This window comes from Vigna unguiculata, chromosome 3, assembly GCF_037176805.1.
Source record: "Vigna unguiculata cultivar grain cowpea cultivar isolate G323 ecotype 2 chromosome 3, ASM3717680v1, whole genome shotgun sequence".
In the NCBI taxonomy this organism is placed as follows: Eukaryota; Viridiplantae; Streptophyta; class Magnoliopsida; order Fabales; family Fabaceae; genus Vigna; species Vigna unguiculata.
Window position 1 is genome coordinate 37,494,573 of NC_140794.1, and position 22,851 is coordinate 37,517,423.

The window sequence follows — 22,851 nt, forward strand, 5'->3', positions numbered from 1 at the left end:
TCACAAATATTGTGAATTTATTTCATGCCTATGTATGGTTGGCTGGACAAAGCAATAAAGCTTTTGATGAAAAATCATGAGATCCGCCTAATCTGCTCCATTCCCAAAAGTGAATGCAGCAATCAATATTATGAATTTATTTCATGCCTTTGTATGGTTGAACAAAGCAATGAGCTTTTGACCTCAAGAAAATCATGAAACATGTCCAAATTGGTTCTGCTTCATTCCCAGAAGTGAATGCAACAACATTTTGATTTATATTTTCATGATCGTGATCATGATCTTGATTTTGGACATGGTTATAAAGAAAATTTCAAAGACACATTTTGTCACCAGAAGTGGCACAATAATGTGAAAAAAAAAGGAAAAGGAAAATGCGAAAATATTGACAAAAAGATGAAAGTATTTATTATCATTACGATGGTAAAGGCCATTTGAGTTGTATTTATTGTACACCAAAGCATCTTACAAATAATGAGAAGAACATAGAAACACACTTTGCTTATGAAGATGGTGATTTTGATTATGGCCATATGGATGCTACTCATCTTAATATTGTTATTTTCTTTTTGCTAAAGCAAATGGAAGCATTGATCACCATTGATTATGAGAGTGTTAAAAAAATATCTCATATTGATATTTACGTTTATATGAAAAACGAATGTTTGCACTAGTACCAAAAGATATGCGTCTTATTGATAGTGCAACAACTTATACAATTCTCAAGAGTAATAAATTTTTCTTTTGTTTGATAATGTGAGACATCGATGTTAGTATTATTTATAGTACTACAAATATATTTGAAGACTTTAGAAGAGCTATTATACTTCTACTAAGAAGTTGAATAGAAACTTATTAAGTTTCAATGATATTTGTCTAAATGGATATTAAATTGAGACAAACAATGAAAAAGATATGAAATATCTTTATATCTCTGTGATTGAGTTGAAAAAGAAAGTGTATTGGAGAAATTATCAACATTCTCTTATAGTTTGTACTACAAGTTTATTAGTACAATTGAAATGCATGTCATGGTAAACTAGAAGTTTACAAATCAAAATGATTGCCTTGTTTGACATGATCAGTTATTATGATACGAAAAAAAAAAGTTGAAAAACTCATGTGGACACGTTTGAAGCGTGGCAGACCTATTGATTCCAAAGATAAAAACTCTTGAATGAGAAAGGGAGCTAATATGCAAAATGACCTAATCGAAAAGGTTGAAATCCCAAAAAGATTCATTTGACATAATTAATGGTTCGGTTCCAGAAGAACCTGAGGTACCTGAAATGGTTGAAAACGATGAAATCTCAATAAATTATGTCATCAATCATATAATATGGAACCAAAATGAAGTTAACATTGACGAAACTTTTACTTATAACATAGTGATGAATGCTACGAATGACAATGAGGATCAATAAGCAATGATCATTGAAGATTGTTGGCGAAGAAAAGATTGGCCAAAATGAAAATATGCAAAGAAGCATAATTGTATTTGCTTACTAAATGAAAGGTTTTTTGACGTATAGTTCGCACACCTGAAGTTGCGAAACTCGTTGGGTACATATGGATTTTTGCGCAAAAATCAAATTAAGAATGATAAAATTGTTAGATACAAAGCACAATTGGTTGTTCAAGGTTGTTCACAAAACCTTGTATTGATTTATGAAAAAACATATTCACTAGTATTGGATGCAACAACATTGCAATATTCGATTATCTTAGTTGCACAACAAGGTTTGCATTTACATCTAATGGATTATGTTACAACCTATTCGTACGGTTCTTTTGATAATCATATTTATATGAAAATCCCTGAAGGATTTTATTTGCCTAACAATGCAAATTTTAAAGAGGATTATTCAGTAAAATTGAATAAGTCCCTTTATAGATTAAAACAATCAAGACGTATGTGGTATAATCATCTTAGTGAGTACTTGTTAAAGGAATGGTATAAAAATGACCCTATTTCTCCTTGTATTATATGAAAAAATTCGAGAATGAATTTTCCATAATTATTGTTTATGTAAATGACATAAACATCGTTGAAACTCCTAATGAGCTTACAAAGGCAATTGATTGCTTAAAGAAAGGATTTGAGATGAAGGATATTGAAAAAGAAATTTTTTTTTTTGAGATTACAAATTAAGTATTTAAACAAAGATGTTTCTATACATCAAGAGGCTTGTATAATTAAGGTGTGTAAAATGTTCTAAATGGATAAGTCACATTCATTATGCACTCTAATAGTTGTGAGGTCGTTAGATGTTGATAAATGCTCTTCTTAGACCTCAAGAAAATGATGAAGATCTTCTTGGTCCAGAAGCACCATATCTTAGTGTCATAGAAACACTAATGTATCTTGCTAATTATACTTGATATGATATTGCATTTGCTGTAAATTTGTTAAGCAAGATATATTTCTTCAACTATAAGAAGAAAATGATTTGGAGTAAAATATATGTTTCATTACCTTAAGGGTACTACGAATATGAGATTATTTCATCCAAATGATTCAGAATCAGACCTAATGGGTTATGTATATGCATGTTATTTTACATATTCTCACAATGTCACAATGGTTGATCACAACAACATGTTTGTTCACATGTGGTAGCATAATGGTTTCATGATGGTATATGAAACAAACCATAGTAGCAACATCGTCTAATCATATAAAATTACGAGAAAAGTTGTGAATATGTTTGGTTAAGATCTATAATTCAACATGTGCAAGAAATTTGTGACTATCCCCGATAAAGATGGAATCAACAACCATATATGAAGACAATAGTGTATTGTTCAATTGGTTCAATTGAAAGGATGATATAGATATCCAAAAATTCATTCATCTAAAAATATGACAGGTCTATATTTTTGCCAAGAAGAACTTTTGAGCAAATGACTCACAAGTTCGGACTCTGTCACCTTAATGATGTAAGTTTATATGAGGGGGAGAAATAGAATATGTGATGAATAATATTGTATTAAAAAATACAGAATGTTGTACTCTTTTTCCTTCACTAGGCTTTTTCCTAGTAAGGTTTTAACGAGGCACATTCTTTTATCAATGGACACTCAAGGGGGAGTGTTATGAATTAATGATTGTCCATTGATTTGATATATTTACTCATATGATTGATACTCGTATGATTCATTACTCTTTATGTAAATATTTGTATTAACTGAGTTGATTTGTTTCCTTTATGGATTACATGTTGTATCTATAAATAGAACTCTTCCTATCAATAATAATACACAGATGAGTTGCTCCATATTCTCTCATTCTCTATTTTCTCTTGTTTCTTCTCTTTTCTATTATCTATTATTCTCTCTATTATTCACTTTATTTCATAACAAATACATTTTTATTTCTGTTCAATCCATTTTATCCTACAAAAGGAACTAATTTCTAACATGAGAGCATTCTTATGCCCTTTTCTATTCTTTTGATTGATCACCACTGTGAAAGATGTTTCCTATAGTGATGATCCTCCTCTTTTTTGTTTTTCTCCTATCTTTTCTCTTCTCTTAACTTATTTTTCTCTTTACAATATTCTTCACCTAAACCAACAATCTCCAATGGTAGCAAACAGCAACTTCATCAATCTAAAATTGAATTAAGTTAAACTGATAACATCAGCACCACACTTTGATGTACAATGATTGTCCTAAATTCAGAATTCATGATCTTATGTATTTTAAACAACTGATATGTTAAGAAACCATCTTAACTCACACAAAGCATAGTTTTCTAAATTGATGGTCTAAATTTGTCCCATTCTGAAATAGTACGGAAAATTATCCCACTACAGAAGAGTTGTACAGTTAGAAATCACAGAAATGTGTAACAAATATACATAATCCTTTGTGTTAAACCCGAACTCAGTGATGTTATGTAATATATACACACAAATATAATTGGTTTTGTTAGAAGCAGGAACATGGCCCTGGAATTTTGCCTGTTGTTCTAATTATATTAGCCTTCTCTTTTGCTTTCATCACTTCATTCCTTCGCCTTTCCTCTGCTTGAGCTCTGGCTCCCCCTGCAATCTGATTTATATAGTTCATCTTCTCTTCATATTTCTTCAAAGCTTTTCCCCTTTTTCTCTCACTGTCACCATGCTGCATGCACATCCATTCAACTACTTTTCAATAATCATGCATCTGTTACTTAGATCATAAGGGTAATCAAAATTTCAAGCAAGAAACCTCACCTGAAGCTTATTTAACTTGCGTATTGCTTTCGCCTTCTTCCTCTTTTCCCATGACTCTATTGTTTCCAACAACTTCTCGTACCTGATAATTATAACTTACATTAAGCTTTTAAGAACTACAGTAACATAAAGTTTTTTATTTTGTGTAAAAGATATAACATGTTAAAAGACATCATTCTAATTTGTCTTTTTGTGAAAAAAAAAATGTTCAAATCATGTTCATCCTACGGTGTGACAAGTATATACCTTTCTTTGATCTTTTCCAGCTCCTCTCTCTCCCAAGCATCTGCTTTTGTTTCATTGGCACCTGGTCTTGCCGAATTCTGCCTGATCGGCGGCGGTGGAGGCGGCGGCGGCCTTAAAGGCTCCGGCTTTAGAGGCTCCGGCTGATGAACCGGTAGAGGAACTTTTGGATGTGGAGTCTCAGGTTTTGTTTCACCTGTGTTCACCAAGTGCTCATCACTAAAAGTTGGGGTCCTTTTGGGGGGTTGGATCTCAGGTTTTTTACCGTCACTGTTACTCTTTAACTTTTCACCAAAAGTTGAACTCCTTCTCATTGAAGAGGCTTGGTTCATGCCTTTTTCAGGCCTCTTTATATCCACTGTACCATTTTTACTTTTGTCATTTGGGGGTTTAAATAAGTATTCATGCATGTGAAGCATTGCAGAGATTATTCCCTTTCAAAATGAGTAATGTTTTGGTGTTAAACATAATTCACATTCGGTTAGTTTTCACTAAAATACCCAAAGTTTTGTTTTTTTTCAAATAAATGAGGTGAATTTGATGATTTTTTGGTACTGTATGTACCTGAGAACTGTCTGGATGTGCTACCAAACTGTGAAAATGGAGGCTTTGTATCATCCACCTTGCTTTTTCCTCTGCTCAAAGGTGTCTCCCTCATTTTCTTTTGCTGTGGAATCAGTGAAACCTCTTGTGAAAAAATTGCGTATGCAGCAGCAGCAACTGCTGTGGCATGCTCCATTTCTGTGTCATAATCATGACTCATGTTTCTTGAAAATTGTCTCTGGAACCAATTCTGACCCTTTTTCTTATTATCTGTGAAAAATCTTCACTTGAGTTTGTTAATTATCAGCCAAAAGAAGTAGAACGAAGATGAACAGCTTCGTTATCTGTTAACATTTTCACTTGGAGGGAACTTTTATGCAGAAAAGTTATCATGAATGTAAATTCACATCATCATAAGTTTATTAATTTTTAGGATAATGAAGTGTAACAATATATTACCATGATTGTTCGAGAACGTAAAAAGTTCTCACGACAAAATCACACGACGAGAATGGAAAAATTACATCACCTTTGAAGGATGAAATTTGCTGTGTTGAAACTTTCTGATCCCTGCTGCCACCAATATCAGCTTTATTCTCTTCCTCTGCACCAGTTAATTTCACTCTAGCAAAAAGTTTTCAGCAAAAACACAATATTCATGGACCAAAACTTTAGACAGCAATTTTGGTTACATGCATGTGGATCTATAGCATGTGAGAAAGATTGTGCAGAATAGAAATTAATTAATATAATATTATTTATCTATAACCTTTCTGAATTACGTGGTAATTAATAACTCTACCTTTTCAGCAGAGTTAATTGTTGTTCATGGAAACAGCAGTAGCATGAGATGTGGAAATTACAATAAATGACACATGTTAGCATCCAACATTTGAACAGGGTAAAAGGGTAAAAGCAAGAATGGCTAACCTTATTTGCTTCATCAAAGTTTCCATTCTATAGGAAGAATTTTTCTGATCTTTCACTTCCCTTTTATTGGCAATGCTTTGTAATAAAGTAAAGTGGTTGAAGCTTATTTGAAAGGGAATAAATATACTTTGCATGTGTTGTTTGGTTTGGAACTGAATTAAGTGCCTTGTGGTGGAAGACAGGTATTCTTTTCTTCTTTGAAAACTTTCAATTAAGCATGGGATCTTGCTTGGTCTTCTTCACCACATTTTCTAAATATTTCTCCCAACAAAGTTTTAAGAGTTGAAGTAAATATTCATAGTTTGTTTTTTCTTGCATGGTTTGAAACATTTAATGAATTAGCATGTGGAAGTTCTAAAGGAATAAGGTGTTTATTTCATAATGTCTTTATCATATATGTGTGGAGAGACTCAATGGCTTTCTTTATGGATTCCACATATAGTTATTAGCTTGAAGTAGTGAAATATTTTAACCTTATTTTTAATTTTACAATTCCTATGAAATTTAATTATATTAACTTTTTTTCATTTTTTATAATAAGATCATTCAAATTTATTAGATGTTAATTACTAACAATTTCAAATATTTATCACTTAAAGTTTGCCAATATTAATTAAAAGTAATCATTTAAACTTTAATAAAAATAAATGAATATGGTTAATATATGTAGAACGACACTATTACAAACATTAGTTAATGGAAGGAAAAAATAAAATTAACAATTAACTTTTGTTTGATAAAGAGGGTGAAAAAAAGTTGTAAGTTCAACATTATCCACCAACCAAAAATTAACAATTAACATTTATCATTTACCATTTCGCAAAAAAAAAAAACAAACATTAATTAAAAAACTCTTATAAATACAGGCAGAAGTATTATGATTTATATTAATAAATAAATGATTCCAACAATTGGTTAAAAAATAATTGATATGAACCTTATTAATAAGAATTATTAATAATAGTTTGAAGTAGCATTAATAGAAAAATAACCTTATCATTTTAGTTAAGAAAATATTAATTAATTTTGGTTGAAAAATAACTTTGAACTATACTTTTATCAATTAGTTGAAAATAACTTTATTAAGATAAACTAAAAATAATATGTTTTTAAACACAAGAATTTAAAAAAAAAAAATCTTTGCCGACACCAACTGAAGAACAATATTGAACCGATGAATTTTAAACTAATTGAATCCAATATTCTGATTGAATCCGAGCAAATAATATATTGACCAAAGATATAGAAAGAAAACCATAAATTTGAAACATTAGAGAGTGTAACATTTTTTAAATTTACACATTTTTAGATTAAATTTGAAATTATCTTATATAATAAAATATCTCTAATAAATTTATTTTAGAGTTTTTCATTCAAATAACATATTTCATTATAAAACAACATTTCAAATTCTTTATAAAAAAACTTTTTAGAAAAGTATTGAATATGGTTGTTTGTACTTTATTTTTTATTTCTTATGATCTATGTAGAAACAATAAAATTAGAGGAAGAAAAAAAAAAGGAAAGGAAACATAAAACAACATAGATTGAAAAAAAGTGTGTTTATATTTATTATCAACAAAGATGGGATAAATGTAGTCACATGTATGCACCGAAGGCAGGAAGGGTTACATTTTACATATATACCTTTATGTTATGGTCCTGAAAACAACATAATAAAATGTGTTTTTTTATTTTAACGGTTAAATATTTAGAATTTGTTTTTTATACTCAATTATCATGTTTGTTTATTTTAAAATAAAATAGCACTTTTAATCACAATTTTAAACTCAAGTACAAGATCAATCTTTGATTAAAAATAATCTAAACTTATTAAGACCTCTTCATCATAAATATCATATATAAGGCTATAAATTTATGATATATGTATTTTTATAAGATGAATGTGTTAAGAAAATAGAAGAAATATTTTATTTAGATTAAAAAATTGTTCTCTTAGGAAGTTAAGAAAAAAAATTATTAAAGTGAAATTTGTGTATTTTAATTTAAAAGTATAATAAAGTTTTTATTAGAGAGACCCATACCAGTTATTAGATAAGACAAATTTAAATTATTAGATAAAAAATTTAAAACATATAAATAAGTACAAATTTGTTCATGTATTTAAGATGTTCTTTGTTAATTCTGTTGTAACTCTCTTATCACACTATTATAGGTCATCCAATAAATTCAGTCTCATTCAAGTTGTATATGCAAGTTTATTTGTTAACATTTTTTAAAATAATTTAATTCATTAAATTAAGAACTGGTTAAATAATTTAAATGAAGATGGACTTTTTCATAATAAAATATTAAAAAAGTGAGTGATGTATCATATGTACTTGTCAATGTTTTGTAAAAAGTTAATGGTATTGAATGCATGCATACATGAGCACAACTTTTCACCATGTATATTAACTTTAGTTTGACCAATCCAGATCACAACATTGTTCCAAGTTTTTTTACGCAGATTTGAAACCTACAAGAGGTTGTTTACCATAAAAAATGTCTAAAGTTTCCTGATGTTTATTTGATAAATAAATTTCTGAAATGTTGAGGTGGATAAATAAAATTAAGTAAAAATTCTGATTAGCTTTGTATCTTTCCGTTTTATTATAAATGTTTATTAAAAGAACTATGCTAACTGAATCATAATTAATATCCTTTGTTAGCATTATTGGTATAAATTAAAGGATTGAAGTTATGTATTTAAATAGGAGGAAGGGATCGTTATTGTAATAATAGTAACAGTAATAATCACAACAATTTCAATATATAAAATAAAAGTTGACACATGTTGGCAGTTCCGTTGCAGACAAAAAATGCAAGAAAGGAAAACCGTGTGTGACACTATTACAAGCTTAAATTTTTGTCAAAAATATTTTAATTGTATAAATTCAAATTCATCTATTATTTTTATCATGATATGTAGGGTCCATTTGATCCCATTCATTTTTATTAAGGTGAAAAAAACATTGCACCATTAATATATTTTACCTACCTTTTCTAGACATATTCAAAATTTATTTTCATTCTCTCTTTTCAAAGAACCTAAATATTTAATAAGAACAAACATAATTCTATTTCACATTAAATTAATGTTTTAATATAGAAATTATGAAATAAGAAAATGTCAAAGATTCCATCTTATTTAGAAATATAAAAAAAAATGTAGTATATCCATAAACATCAATTTTATTGTACTAGTATTAGATCTTATTAAAAATGTATTCTGATCAGATTAATTAAATCACTCTTTATGAAGATGTTTTCTACTTATACATTTCCTCACCAACTTAATATATATGTATTTAGTGAAAAATTTAAACTCAAGAGTATATATAGTTTCATATGAAAATGTTGATAATGATGAGGAAATAATAGTTCTGAAATAAAGAAACAAGAATGAAAGCAAAAGAGGGGAGTTCCATATATATGGATGCTCATTAATTGAATTCAATTGAAAGAGCAACGACAAACTATACATGAAGATAATAAATATTTAAATGAAAGAAAAAAAAAAAATCTGTGGTTGACTAAGAAGGCACGAAGAATGAGCGTGTTCTGACCTCAAGAACTGGTGCAGAAATCATAAATGGATGCACCCTGCACTTTCGGTGGCTCCACATTAATGAAACTCGTGGGGTCCAACTCAATTCCGCTCCCAACCATATTCTCTTACCATTTCCATGTTTGTTTTCAGATTCATCTCTTCTTTCACCACAACTCCCGTGTACTCTTCCACTTTTGCCACCTCCCACTTGCAAGATCCGAAACCCGAAAACAAACATGGAAATGGCTCTGCATTGTCCCACACCAGAGGCCACCACCACCAAACTAACACTCATTAATTCAAACTCTATAAATGTTATACCATACATTACATACCCCTTATTTTCTTTTTACTAACCAACGCTATATATACTTTTCTCAGAGTTATCTTGTTCCAACCATACATAAGGGTTAAAACTCTTCGACAACACATGTAAGACTAGGCTAATTCCACCAAACTTGGTGGTTAACATATACCCATTTGGTCGCATATAAAATTAAAGAAAAGGAAAAGCTAAAAATGAGAAAAAGATTGAAGATTTATAAAGAAATGGAGAACCCCATTTTCTGCAAGAGATTGTGTCTTTCTGCGGCCATTCTGGGTGTTGATGAGCAAGTTTAAGATAGTAGTACTAGTGGGCCATGAGAATAATATATGAAGAAAGGTGGTGATGATGGTAAGAAAGTGTGAGTTTTGTCTATGTTAAAAGAGGGTAGGGTGAAATTGAAATGGTACGTGGAAATTAAAGATATACCTTAATGGTTATGTAGTGGTATAGTGGTGGAGAGGGGTTGAACTAGTTGTGAAGAGGGTTGGGGCCAGTGGGGACTCGCCTCTTCTCTGAGCCGAACCTTGGATCAAGAAGGGGTTGGTGGTGCATTCTTTGAAGGCCAATGCACAAAGAACGTGGTCTGGTGTGAGGGAAAGAATCACAGTAGTGGGTGTTTGAGGAAGGTGTGGGATTTGGTGGGGAGAGAAAGAAGAGAAAGAGGAAGATGATGATGATGGTGATGATGGTGATGGTGGTGGTGAGTGAAGAAAGAGAGGTCTTCATGGTGAAGAGGGAGAGGAGAATGAGATGTGTGGAGTGGAGATAGGGAAGGGTGAGAAAGTGATGGAGAAAAGAGGAAGAAGGGTGAGATTAGCGAAGTGTGTGTGTGTGTGTGATTGTTTAAATGCAAAGCAAGAGACACATGAAGTGATATAATTGCTTTGAAAATGGAGGGGGGCTCACTCTCAACTCTCCAATTAATGGTGTTTTGTCAGCAATCACCATCTCTCATCAAACCAGTCACGAAGTTTATATGGAAGTGTTATGCGCATGTATATAACTTTGTGCTCATCTTGCAAGTACACTTTTACATGGAATTCAAATGCTTCTGCTTCCTTTGTCAACACTTCAGTTGACACAAACAGTGAGTGGAATAATGTCCAATGTGGAATGCTATATTTTAGGATGACTCATTTTTTATTTTAATGTCTAATTTCAAACTTCAGATCCATTATATATGAAGGTGCTAACAATTCATTGGTTCATAATAAAAAAGGAACTTACACAATTATGTGTGTTCATTTGTGAAAATTGTTTGCGGGAAGTTGTTTTTTCAACTCTCTAGCGCATACCAACGAATGATTTACAATTCATCTTTGCTAATTTTCTATAAAATGATCAAATTATTTCATTCTATATCCGTAGAGAACGGAAGAAGAAAGAAAGAGATACAAACTTCATAAAAATGCGTCGATACAAAATGAAAGACTTAGAAATTATTCTTTGTTTTGTTATTAAATTCATGTTTTGTGGCAATTTCTATGAAAATTTTTCAATGTATCCAAATAATTTACTATTTTAGAGCATAAATTTTGGAGTTGTAAACATGAACTACTCATGCGAAATATTAAGTAAGAGCATAAATGCTCTATCGAGAATACATATTTATTGGAGATTGAGAATTTAAAAAAAAAAATTGTTATTTATTTTCAATGGTGGGCAACTTATTTTCATGGATGATGATGGAAAAACAAGAAAGATATTAACATTAAACATGAGATATTCATCTTTAATAAGTCTTAGTTTTTAGATTGGACATAAAAATTGAATCAAGAGTATACATAATAGAGTTTATATAAGAATGTGTAAAAATTGTAAAACGGATACACAACTACCTAACCGAAGGAAAAAAACCTTGTTAACTAGCTAATATAATACACAAGAAAAATATATTGTAATGCGCCCTCAAGTTGGATGGTGAATGTCACAAAGTCCCATTATTAACAAAGTTGTAAAAAGGTGTAGGATGAAGTGGCTTGGCGAAAGCATCAACTCGTTAAGCTGAAGAAAAAATAGGAAGAAGATGAAGTACACCTTATTGAGTATTCTCACAAACAATGTGACAATCAATCTCAATATGCTTGATGTACTCATGAAATACAAGGTTATAAGCTAGATAAATGGCAACTTGATTATCACAATATATAGTAGTGAGAGTCAATGGAACATGAAGATCGTGAAGAAGATAGTGTGACCATTGCATTTCACAAGTAAGATTGGCTCAAGCCTCATACTCAACTTCAAAAGAGGAACGTGAAACGATATACTGTTTCTTGGATTTTCAAGAGATTAACGATGAGCCGAGAAGCACACAAAAACTAGTGATGGAGTGTTGGGTATCCAAGCAACAAACCCAATTAGAAATAGCAAATGTGAAGAGTCTAAGCTCTGAGGAAGCAAAAAAGAACAAACCTTTGGCAGGGAATCCTTTTAAGTAGTGGAGAACGCAAAGCGCAACCTTGAAATGAGTATCAAAAGGATGGACATGAACTTAGTAAGCTATTGGACAAAATAAGCAATGTCTGGTAAAGTGATAGTGAGATACATCAGTTTACCAACTAACCATCTATAGCCAACTGCATATGAAAAAAGTTTTCCTTGAATTGCTTGAAGTATAATAGAAGGATTAAAAGGAGTGGGCGTAGGTTTAGAACCAAGCAACCCATTGTCATCAAGGATTTCTAAAGCATACTTGGATTGATTCATGAGAATTCCATATTTGGATCTTGCAATTTCAAGACCAAGAAAATATTTTAAGGAACCAAGGTCTTTGATTTTAAATTTGGTGTCTAAGACATGCTTAACAGAAGTGACTTCATCCAAATCAATACCAATTAAAACAATATCATCAACATAAACTAGTAAAGCAATGAAAGAATGAAAGAAAATTTGATAAACAAGGCTTCTTAAGTAGAAGATTGTGTGTAATTGAGAGAGAAAATAATGGTGGGTAACATGTTATGGCATTGTCAACTGCCATGCTTGAGGCCATAAAGAGACTTATGCAATTAAAAAACTTTGGAAAAACCAGGGGAAACAGACCAAGAGAAGGAAACATATATAAACTTCCTCATGAAGTTCTCCATGAAGAAAAATGTTATTTGCATCTAGTTACTCAAGAAACCAACCTTTAATAGGTGCCATGGCAAGAATGATTCTGATTGTAGTGATTTTAGCAACATGAAAAGAAGGTATCACAATAATCTACACCTTATAATGGTGTGTAGCCTTTGGTTACTAACCATGTTTTATATCACTCAATAGTTCCATTAGTGATAAGTGTCTAGGATACCTTAAATTTCATATCAGTTTAGACACTTATCTTGTATTAAATGAGTATATTTATAAGAGAACAACCCTTTTTGGCTTAAGATACAGAGTGAAATAGTAAGAATTGGAGTTCTATGAATTTTGATGATATTTTGTTGTTTTGTAGTGAATATGAGAGAAAATATCTAGCATGCAATTGAGCCACAGTCACTAGTGTTGATCCATGGAATTAGAAAACCTTCTTTATAAAGAAAATTGAAGCACCAAAATTTGAAGCTAAGCTACCAAGAAAACCCTTTCAAGAAGGAAAGGTCAAGCATTGAGCACTAGGACAAAAAGGCTGAGCTAAGAAGAAAACCGACCCATGAAGAAACCTTAGTGGCTAATTGCAGAAGATGAGGTTGAGCACCACTCAAAATGTTATATAAAAATAAGGCTATGCTTTTGATTTCATTTGTTTCTCATAACTTTGAGGCATTTCCTTTTTGTAATACATAAAATAGATATAGTGAGAGCCATAAGGTAGGTTCTGCAACTCTTAGAGCTTAGATTTCATATCATCACGAGGGGATGAACTCTTTTGTGGAAGGTTGGATGTATTTAACTTTGATTCTTTATATTGGTACTTCTTAATGTTTCTTTATGCTTTGTTTAAATATTTTTTGGGTTGATTTATATTTATTGATTGAATGAATTGACAACTAATCTTATCTCATTAGCTTATATTGAGTTAGAAAACTAATCTTAAATTGTGGTCTAATCAAACCATCACACTCTTCCTAGAGGCTCCCACATGATCTAGAGGGTGTGTTGGGTATAAAAGGCTTGGGCAATAAAACAAGGATCATTCAACCAAGAGTAGAGGAATCACACTAGGTCTAAAGCCCTTAGGTTTGGATGCAAGAATAGGTCTAGATCTACCTTAAAGTACTTCTAAAGGCATTGAATAAGGGATACAATATGCATGAAAGAGTGGTGACAATATAGCAAAAGAAGAGGAAATGAAACATAACCTCTCAACACATTATTATTACGATATTTCAAACTTGAATTTAAGTATACCTTATGATCAACAACTCATTTACAAACACTATTTTATTGAATCTAGAAATAAATATTGTAGGATCTTAACAAATCCATATGGATACGACACTTGTTCATATTACTGCGCACTTGTTGGAATTGGTTGCTTCAATAGAACCTAATCAACATGATATTTAACCTTGTAGACCCATTTGCAACAAATAGGACTCTTACCTTTGGGAAGATTAACAAGAGACTAAGTTTGATTTTTCTACAAAGCATGCAACTCAACATTCATAGCCTTTTGCCAACAATCTATTTTAGAGGCTTGAATTTTGATGGCAAACACCCCAACCATGGCCAGCGCATACAAGAAGAGTGGACTTCAAATGTTGGAGTGGGTCTAAACTCTTATTCTCTTGGGCCACCTTTAAGCACTCTTAGTAGTATAGATTTATTTTTTGGGGCTTTGTATTATGGGCCTAGTAGTGTAGATTTTATTTTGGGCCTTGTATAATGAACCAAGTAACATAAGGTTTTGGGCCTTAGAAAGCCCATTAGTGTGGAACACATTCTTCATTGACTTTTCAAGTCAATATGCGCCTAAAAGAGTAGCTTGGATGACAAAGGAGAGACTTATCTCCTTTGGGAGAGAGTGGTCATGTGTCATGCTCTCATTGGAGAGGTTTCTTCCTAGTGGCCACATGCCACTTTAAGAATGAAGAGTATTTTCCACCTTCTTGAATGGCCATATGACACTCTAGGAATGAAGAGTATTTTCCACCTTCTTGAGTTACCATATGTCATGCTCTCATCGGAGAGGTTTCCTCCTAGTGGCCACATGTCATTCTGGGAATGAAAATTATTTTTCACCTTCTTGAGTGGCCACATGACATTCTAGGAATGAAGAATATTTTCCACCTTCTTAGGTGACCATATGTCTTCTTCCTATTGGAGAAGATTTATGCCTTGGACTTCAAGCTAGCCAAGTTAGAGTTTTTAGGATTTTGCATCTCCAAATTTGGAGACACCTTAGGCTATAAATAGAGGCGTATCCCCCTTGTAAATTCACTTTGAGATTAGTAGAGTTAAGCTACCAAATTATTTTGTGCCTTCATACTTGTCTCCGAAGTCTTAGCTAGAACATCCATGTGGTCTCCTCTACCCATCTTCCTTGAGTGTTGGCCCTACTTCACTTGAGAGCACCAAACCACACCATTCTACACACCAAACCATCAAAATCGAGAGCATCCTTTACCTAAATTCAAGTCTTTCGCATGCCACTTTGTACCATGGATTTCATATTCTAGCTTTGGAGAATCAGCTTGAGGAGGGAGCCACCAGGTTCATAAATAGTAATTATAGAAAAAAAAACTTTTTATAAGAAGTTTTGCAATGATTATAATAAAGAACAAAAGACAAAGAATATGCACAAGTACTTGTAGCAGGATTGGTTGAACAACTAGAAGCAACCACAAGATGATAGTGAAAATCTGTTAAGTATGAAGATTGGTGTTGAAGTCTAGTGGAATGTCTAAGAGGTTGAGTTTGTAGACATTACAAAAAAATAGTATTTAGTAGGGGTTATTTTTTGGAGGTTATAAAACCACCTACAAATTCACATTATTTAAGATGATCTAGTGGATTGTCTAAAAAGAAAATAATAGTGGGGGTTTTAATTTCTTTTTTTGAACAAGTTTATGACCTACACAAATGGTAGGTTAAAATTTCACTTTCCCACTTCCATTTCATTTTTAGGTTTCCCTCTCCCCTTTCCCTCTTAACATTTTTGTCTCTTGTTTTCGGGTTTTCCTATTCAACTCCCTTTCTTCATCTCACATTCACGCTCCCTTTTCTTCTTTCTTTGTCTCACATTCACATTTCGCTTTCATCTTTCATCTCACATTCATATTTTTGAACCCATCCACACAATTCGATTGAAAAATTTGGAAACCCTTTTTGTCACGTCCAACCTTAGACATAGTTTGGCAACTATTTTGAATCACCCTAGTGGAGTGGTGGGTAGTGAAGGAGTTGTGGTTAGATGTTGTTGAAGACGCAATGGGTTTGCAATGGTGAGAGCTATTTAGTTATGTCCAACCCTAGACATAGTTCGACTACTATTTTTAACCACCCAAGTGGAGTGGGGCGTTGAAGGTGTTGTGGTTGGAGGGTATTGAAGACGTGGTGCGTTCATGGTGGTAGGTGTGTTTGGCTTTGAAGATGCGATGGATACGTGGCTTCAGTGTTGGAGTTGGTGGCTATGGTTGACACTACAAAGGCAAGGGAGTTGGTCCCTGTTTTCGTAGCATTCACTACAAAGGAAAGGGAATGTGTGAAATAAACTAGTAAATTTACGAAACCCTCATATTTAAAAGTTTATTGATATAAGCTAAAGGTAGTGTTTATTGATTCATGTTTGAGTAGGGATGTTGTTATTGCCCAACACGTGTTTGATGAAATTCCCAGGTTGAAGAAGAGAGTGAAAAACTAAACTCAAAATGTGTCATTCGGTTGCGGTTGTTCTCAGTATTTAAGAGCAGAGAATGGATATAATCTAGTAGTCATTAAGCTGCAATAGAATTTTCATGAACTCAATTCTAAAACATCTAATGTGTACTTTGTATTAATTTCAAAAAGCATCTCACAAACATTTTCCATTCACTTGGTTGGTTTGTTCCACTCTTTTTCACTTTGGATTATGTTTTGGAATATAACGTGTGGTTACAACATTTGTGTTCACTTTTTTATTTTTAACCATTTGTATTTCCATCTTTTTGGCTTGGTTCTTTTTATGAAGTTTCTAATGAGCAATCTTTCCCTGTTTAGATTATTTGCATTCTTTGTAGAGTAATAAAAGCCTTAAAAGGGACAATGGTGCAGTGGTAGCAAGAGTTCTCTAGATGGTTTATGGGTTCTTTGACTTGGTCAATTTAAAGAGGCTTGGGTTGAGAAGGTGAGACACAACACACCATTTCAGTTGTTGTATCATGCTTAGAAACTCTACAAGTGGTTTACTAATGAGACAAATTTATATGGTAAACATGTTGATTCTTTTCATGTCCTTTATGTTCAATTTGAAAATGAATTAACTATTTTTTTAAAATCTGCTTGTAGTGTTCTAATATCTTTCTTACCAAGGTTCAAGATTTTTGCCTTTGGTGAGTTCATTTACCATATCTAACTTATTTAGGATAGATTATAATGTTTTCATCCTAAATTTTGTCTATAATTTCCTGACAATTATATAGGGTATTTTGCAATGAGCAACAAAAAAAGGACATCATGAAGGTGCTGCATGATGGAATTAAAGTATCAAGAAAGGGGCACAAATTAATGAAAGTTCCGAACATTAAAAGGGGCACAAATTGATTGTGAAAAGTAGAAGAATACTAAATTTTGTATTTTTTTTTTTGGCACAAAGCAAAGGCATCTGAGGCAAGAAGTATGTAAGAGAAGGAAGTGAAAGAATTTCTTGCTTTGGAGCAACATGGCCATGATCCTTGTAACTTGGGTTTTCGATGTTTTTACTTAAACATTTTATCAATTGAAGAGGCTTATTTATATGCCTCTTCTTCTTACTTATTTTCTACAATTTTAAAGGACTGGTTTGTATAAGCACAAGTAAATATGATTACGTTGTATTTACATTTTAGTTTAAATTACTTTTATGTTGCTATGGTGATTTTGAGAATAAAATGTTTCAATATATTTGAGCAGTTTGGTAAACATTTTCTTGTCTTTTATCACAATTAAAGTATTTGAACGAAGTTTACAAATAAATATAGTTGGCACAAAAATATAAGCATCTCAAATAGTGACATACATTATCATATACAAGAGTTTCTAATTACTAACAAATTATTGTATTTATGAGATTAGAAATAATGCAAGCAAAATAAAGTAGTAAACTCACAAAATAAATAAAATAAACTTTTAAATCTCTACAATAAAATAGTTGGAAATAAAGAAGGTTTAAAACCTCCACAAAATAATAGTCCCCAAATAGGTTGTGGTGAACCTAATTGCAAGGATTTAAAAAAACCCTGCAAATTAATTTACAAAGGGTAAAAACCCTCACAAATTAAAATAAAAACCTCCACAGAATAGCCTTTTTTTTTGTAGTGAGAGATTGATTAAGGTGGAAGGATTTGAAATGTGATCATTTTCCATAGGAAAAGTAGGGACAGTAACAACATGAATATGTTGTGATGCAGTTCGAGTGAAAATATTGGAAAGTAAAGGAAGTTGATTTTGAGAAGTATCAGGTTGTGGGGGGAATAGTCACAATAAAGGAAAACACATTTTCATAAAGAATGATATTCCTTGAAATAAAGATTTCATGAGATTGAAGATCATATAAGACATATCCTTTAGTACCTTCCTTATATCCCACAAAAACAATTTTACGAGCTCTAGGCTGAAATTTTGTTCTATGAGATTGAAGATTTCTAGCGAAAGTTAAACAACAAAAAACCTTTAAATGAATCATCTAGGTGGTTAAGCATACAACAATTCATAGGGACATTTGAATTTTAACAATGGAATAGGCAATTTATTAATAATATGAACAACAAAATGCCAAATTTTTTTAGGCAACTGACTTTGTAAGACAAGGTTGGAGCTACATTTAAAATATGTTGGTGCTTGCATTCAACAATGTTGTTTTGTTAAAGTGTCTCAACACATGTTCTCTAATGAATTATTTCTTTTCAATAGAAAAAATCAGACAATAAAAACTTTACTCAATTGTCACTTTGAAAACATTTTAATTTAGTATTGAATTGTGTTTCAATCAAGGAAATGAAGTGAATCAAACATGTTCTAATTTAGGTTTATGTTTCATGAGTTTAATGCATGTAAAACAAGAATAGTCATCAACTAGAGTAATAAAATATCTATGTCCAGACATAGAAAGTACTAAATTTGGCCCCAAATATCTCCATGAAAAATGTCAAAAACTTTATTTGAACGTGTTTCAGTATTGTAGTGTGGTAACTTCCTTTGTTTAGAAAAGTGGCAAATGTCACAAGGAGTGTTATGCTACAATGAGGAATAAAAGGAAAATTTTCGAAAATAAAACATAATATGGAATTAGAAACATGACCTACTCTAAGATGCCAAAAGACACATCTCTGAAAATAGTAGAAGCTATGTGAGCATAAACAATGGGGACTTTAATGTGTGAAGGTAGCAGATTTATCATATACAATCCCTAACGCAAGATAGTTGAACCAATCATCCTCGTGGAAGTATTATTCATAATGAAACAAGAATCAAAGTCAACAAACAATTCGCAATGCAATGTACATATCAACTTATTGACATAAATAAGATTGACATGAAATTCTAGTACATAAATAACATCATAAAGGATTAGAGAATATGATAAAACAACAGTACTAGGAATGGAAGTAGATACTTGAATATTATTTGGTAAAGTAATGAAAATAGGAGAAATAGATTTGTGAGAAACAAAACTTTGTAAATTGAAGTTTTACTGCCTTTCTTGCTGCTTTACCATATTGGGACTTTAGTAATATCAGGTAAGGGATCAAGCAACATAATTTAAGATCTCACTTGAGCATATTGGTCATTTAAACCTTTAAGAAATTGAATAACATGATATTACTTTCTTATATTTGCGGGCAGACACAACAAAACCACAAGAATAATAGGCACACTTGTAATCAAGTCGACCTCTTCTCAAATGGTGCATACCTCGGTCTAAAATTCAATAACGAAGAGAGTACCTTGGTTCAATTTATACAATTCTTCTTGTAAATCAACAATGTGAAAAATGTCTCCCTAGTGAAACTTGTGATAACGATCTTGCCATACGTCAATGGTGGTGTCGATCCAGATAATGAATTTAAGAATTTATTCATGCATCGATCGTTGAAGCCATGAGGGAACCATAGTATTGCAATGATCCCAAGGCTCTTGAAGAGGACTTCTTGACAAATGTTTTGAAAAGGTGTCTATTATTCTTGGATTTTAGGTCAAATTTCATAGCTCAAGCTCAAGCATCATAATTCTTGCCATCTAACAAAGGAGACATAAGAGCAAGAGTAGGGTTTTTCATTTGAATGGAGGAAGAAAGGATTGGTGTGAAAATCGGTATGGGTTTCGGAAGCTATATCCAATAGAGAAAGAATCAAGAATGAGAAAGAAGAGGATGAAAATCTGATACCATCTTAGTTTTCATATTGTGTAAAAATTGAATTAGGAGTATACATGTAATAAGACTATAAAAATTGAAAACAATTATGAAACTAACTAACAAAAAAAAATGTTAACTAACTCATACAATACACAAGGAAAATATCTAGTAATAATAATAATAGGTTAAGATTGAGAGATGCATAACTAGGTTGGGTAAGACTAGTTTGTTTCTATTGATCTATGAAGAAAGGAAGAGAAAGTGTGTGGGTTTCACTTGTCTTTCTTATCCAGTACTATGTGAGAAATGACAAGAAATAGTACATGTAATATTCATTTTTTCCTTGCTCAAATAACATTAATTATACATGTAAGATTCCTTGTTTTAAGTTGAACTTGATCAATATTTTTACCTTTTGACCATGCACATGATTATAATCCATTGTATATTATACAAAGACGACGAGGTTGGAAGCTATTAACATATTGTAGTTACACTCACAAAACTTTACCACACAAATAAAATGTTGTTTAGTAACTCGTAAGATCCAATAATTATTAGATTTTAAAATGAATTAGGTATGAAATCTAAAGATAGAAGTTAAATGATAAATTCTTAGATCATCTTAAAATTTTCAGTTTATACAAACATTTTTTCTCTCTACATTTTCTTTATCATAACACGAGTTTTTTTATTGTTAATTTAATATTAGATTGAGACTTTAAAGAAGTTTGAAGCTATTTGAATTGATCAAATGTTTAGTTATACTAAGTAGTTTTATTTCTTCTTGTATTTTAAAGTCCATTCTCATTCTCTTCTTGAATGAGTGTTTAAGGAGAAATGTTGTTAGTGTAAGTTTGAGTTTTTGGAAATTTACTTGGATTATTAAGGGATACACAATGATTTGTTCGATAAAACTAGTTTCAATATAGCTAAAGGGAGCTAATAATCCTTGCCTACAATATGATGTATGTATGAAGTACTTAGATTGTATGAAAAATGATATTATATGAAATATATAATAGAAATGGTGAATTGATTATACAAGGAAGTGAAATGAAATATGAATTATATGCATTTGATATGAGTTTCTTGAATTTGTACACTATAATAAAATCACATATTACTGATGGGCACAATCCGTTGATAGTAGTAAAAATTCGTTGATAAATCATGCTTACTAACAAACTATTGACGAGTAAAAATTCGTCGGTAAACTTTACTAACGGTTCACAAATCTGTTGGTAAGTGCCGATAATCATAAATTCGTGGATAAATATTCGTCAATAAAATGCACGATTGGATCTCCTTTCTCTTCCTCCTCTTCCTATTATTTTTCCTTTATTTCTAAATCTTTTTCCTCTTCATCATCGGGCCATTGCGCCACCCCTTATATAGGTCACTTTCAACATTTAGGATCTCATCCTCCTCCTCTTTTCCTCCAAGTCTTTCCTCTTCTTTCTCCTCATCCTCCACCTCCTTCTCTAACTTTGACAACCACCCTCACCATCACATTTGTCCTCCACTTACACGTCATAGGTGAGCCTCCACATCACCCTTGAGCCATCTCCTCATCTCCTTCTACTCACCCATCTTCCCTTAATATAAAAAAAAATCTTCATCAGATTGGGTAGGAAATTTGCCACCCAAAGTGTCAACAAATTTACCCATAGAATGATACCGTCGATAATTGTGTTGATAAGGTAATAAGACTTGTGATTTACTGATAGATAATTTCATCGACTTATGTCGTTAGTAATTGTTATGATAAGTTATTAGCGAAAATATTTTTCAATAAATTAAAATGTTAACTTTGTAAAAAACAATTCGTCGATAAATTTGAGTTTATTGACTAATTAGTTGCCTTTAGTAGTATTTCGTTGGTAAGTAATGAAAATATATTTGTTATTTTGGACTTAATTATGGTCTAAATATTGAATTTAGATTGTATAAGTTTGTTGTTGAGGAAACCTTTGAAAATGTTGTGTAATATGAGTTTGGGTTATTCTTCGAGTGATATGTTGTCATTGGGACAATACCTAAACTGTGTGCAATAATTACATTTATCACCTCACGTCACTCAGGTTATGTGTTGGTCACTCATGCGACATATTGTATAATGCAAGTGATGGCTTGGAGCTTAAGTGAGAGACGTGAAAAAAAAACCTTTCTTGTTGGGAAGTATATCACTCAAACATTGGAGAAGCTGCTCAAGCGATATGGCTTGTGCAAAGCATTGCTCTAAATTCTTAAGTTTGGTATAGGAGAGGTATACATGTCTTGAACATGTGTAAGTGACATGTATTTTGGGTACTCAAGCGCTAGTTGAACACTTTAATGTTGGTTAAATACTTAAGGGTAATTGATGCGTTGGTAATATCTTTTGATAAATTTTTTTTTATTATTGATAAAAATATCCATTGGTAATGAGTCCATAAGTAAAATTCACTAATGAATTCATCAGTAATTTATAATAGTGATGATATCGACTGTGACTAGATATGTCAAAAAGAGTTTCAATCCGTGAGTCATCCTTTATAAATCAGATTGAGTCACTTTGACACTCCTAACTATG

The 22,851-nt window shown here is 31.7% G+C and overlaps 1 protein-coding gene across 5 annotated transcripts; it reads right to left on the reverse strand.

Moving 5' to 3' along the window:
• Positions 1-3,753: 3,753 nt before the first annotated feature.
• On the reverse strand, positions 3,754-6,053 carry LOC114179095 (Remorin family protein). Of its 5 annotated transcripts, none has more exons than XM_085670989.1 (6): positions 5,937-6,053; positions 5,536-5,630; positions 5,028-5,276; positions 4,467-4,821; positions 4,221-4,302; positions 3,754-4,148 (listed from the first exon to the last, which is right to left on the reverse strand). In XM_085670989.1, exons 1-6 carry the CDS (start codon positions 5,960-5,962, stop codon positions 4,092-4,094), a joined length of 864 nt encoding a protein of 287 aa, XP_085527115.1. In that variant the 5' UTR covers positions 5,963-6,053; the 3' UTR covers positions 3,754-4,091. The 5 variants fall into 5 exon arrangements, with proteins under 5 accessions (XP_085527115.1, XP_027921113.2, XP_027921114.1 ...); XM_028065312.2 differs by having other exon boundaries at positions 3,754-4,128; positions 5,937-6,051; XM_028065313.2 differs by having other exon boundaries at positions 3,754-4,128; positions 5,536-5,610; positions 5,937-6,008.
• Positions 6,054-22,851: the final 16,798 nt, after the last annotated feature.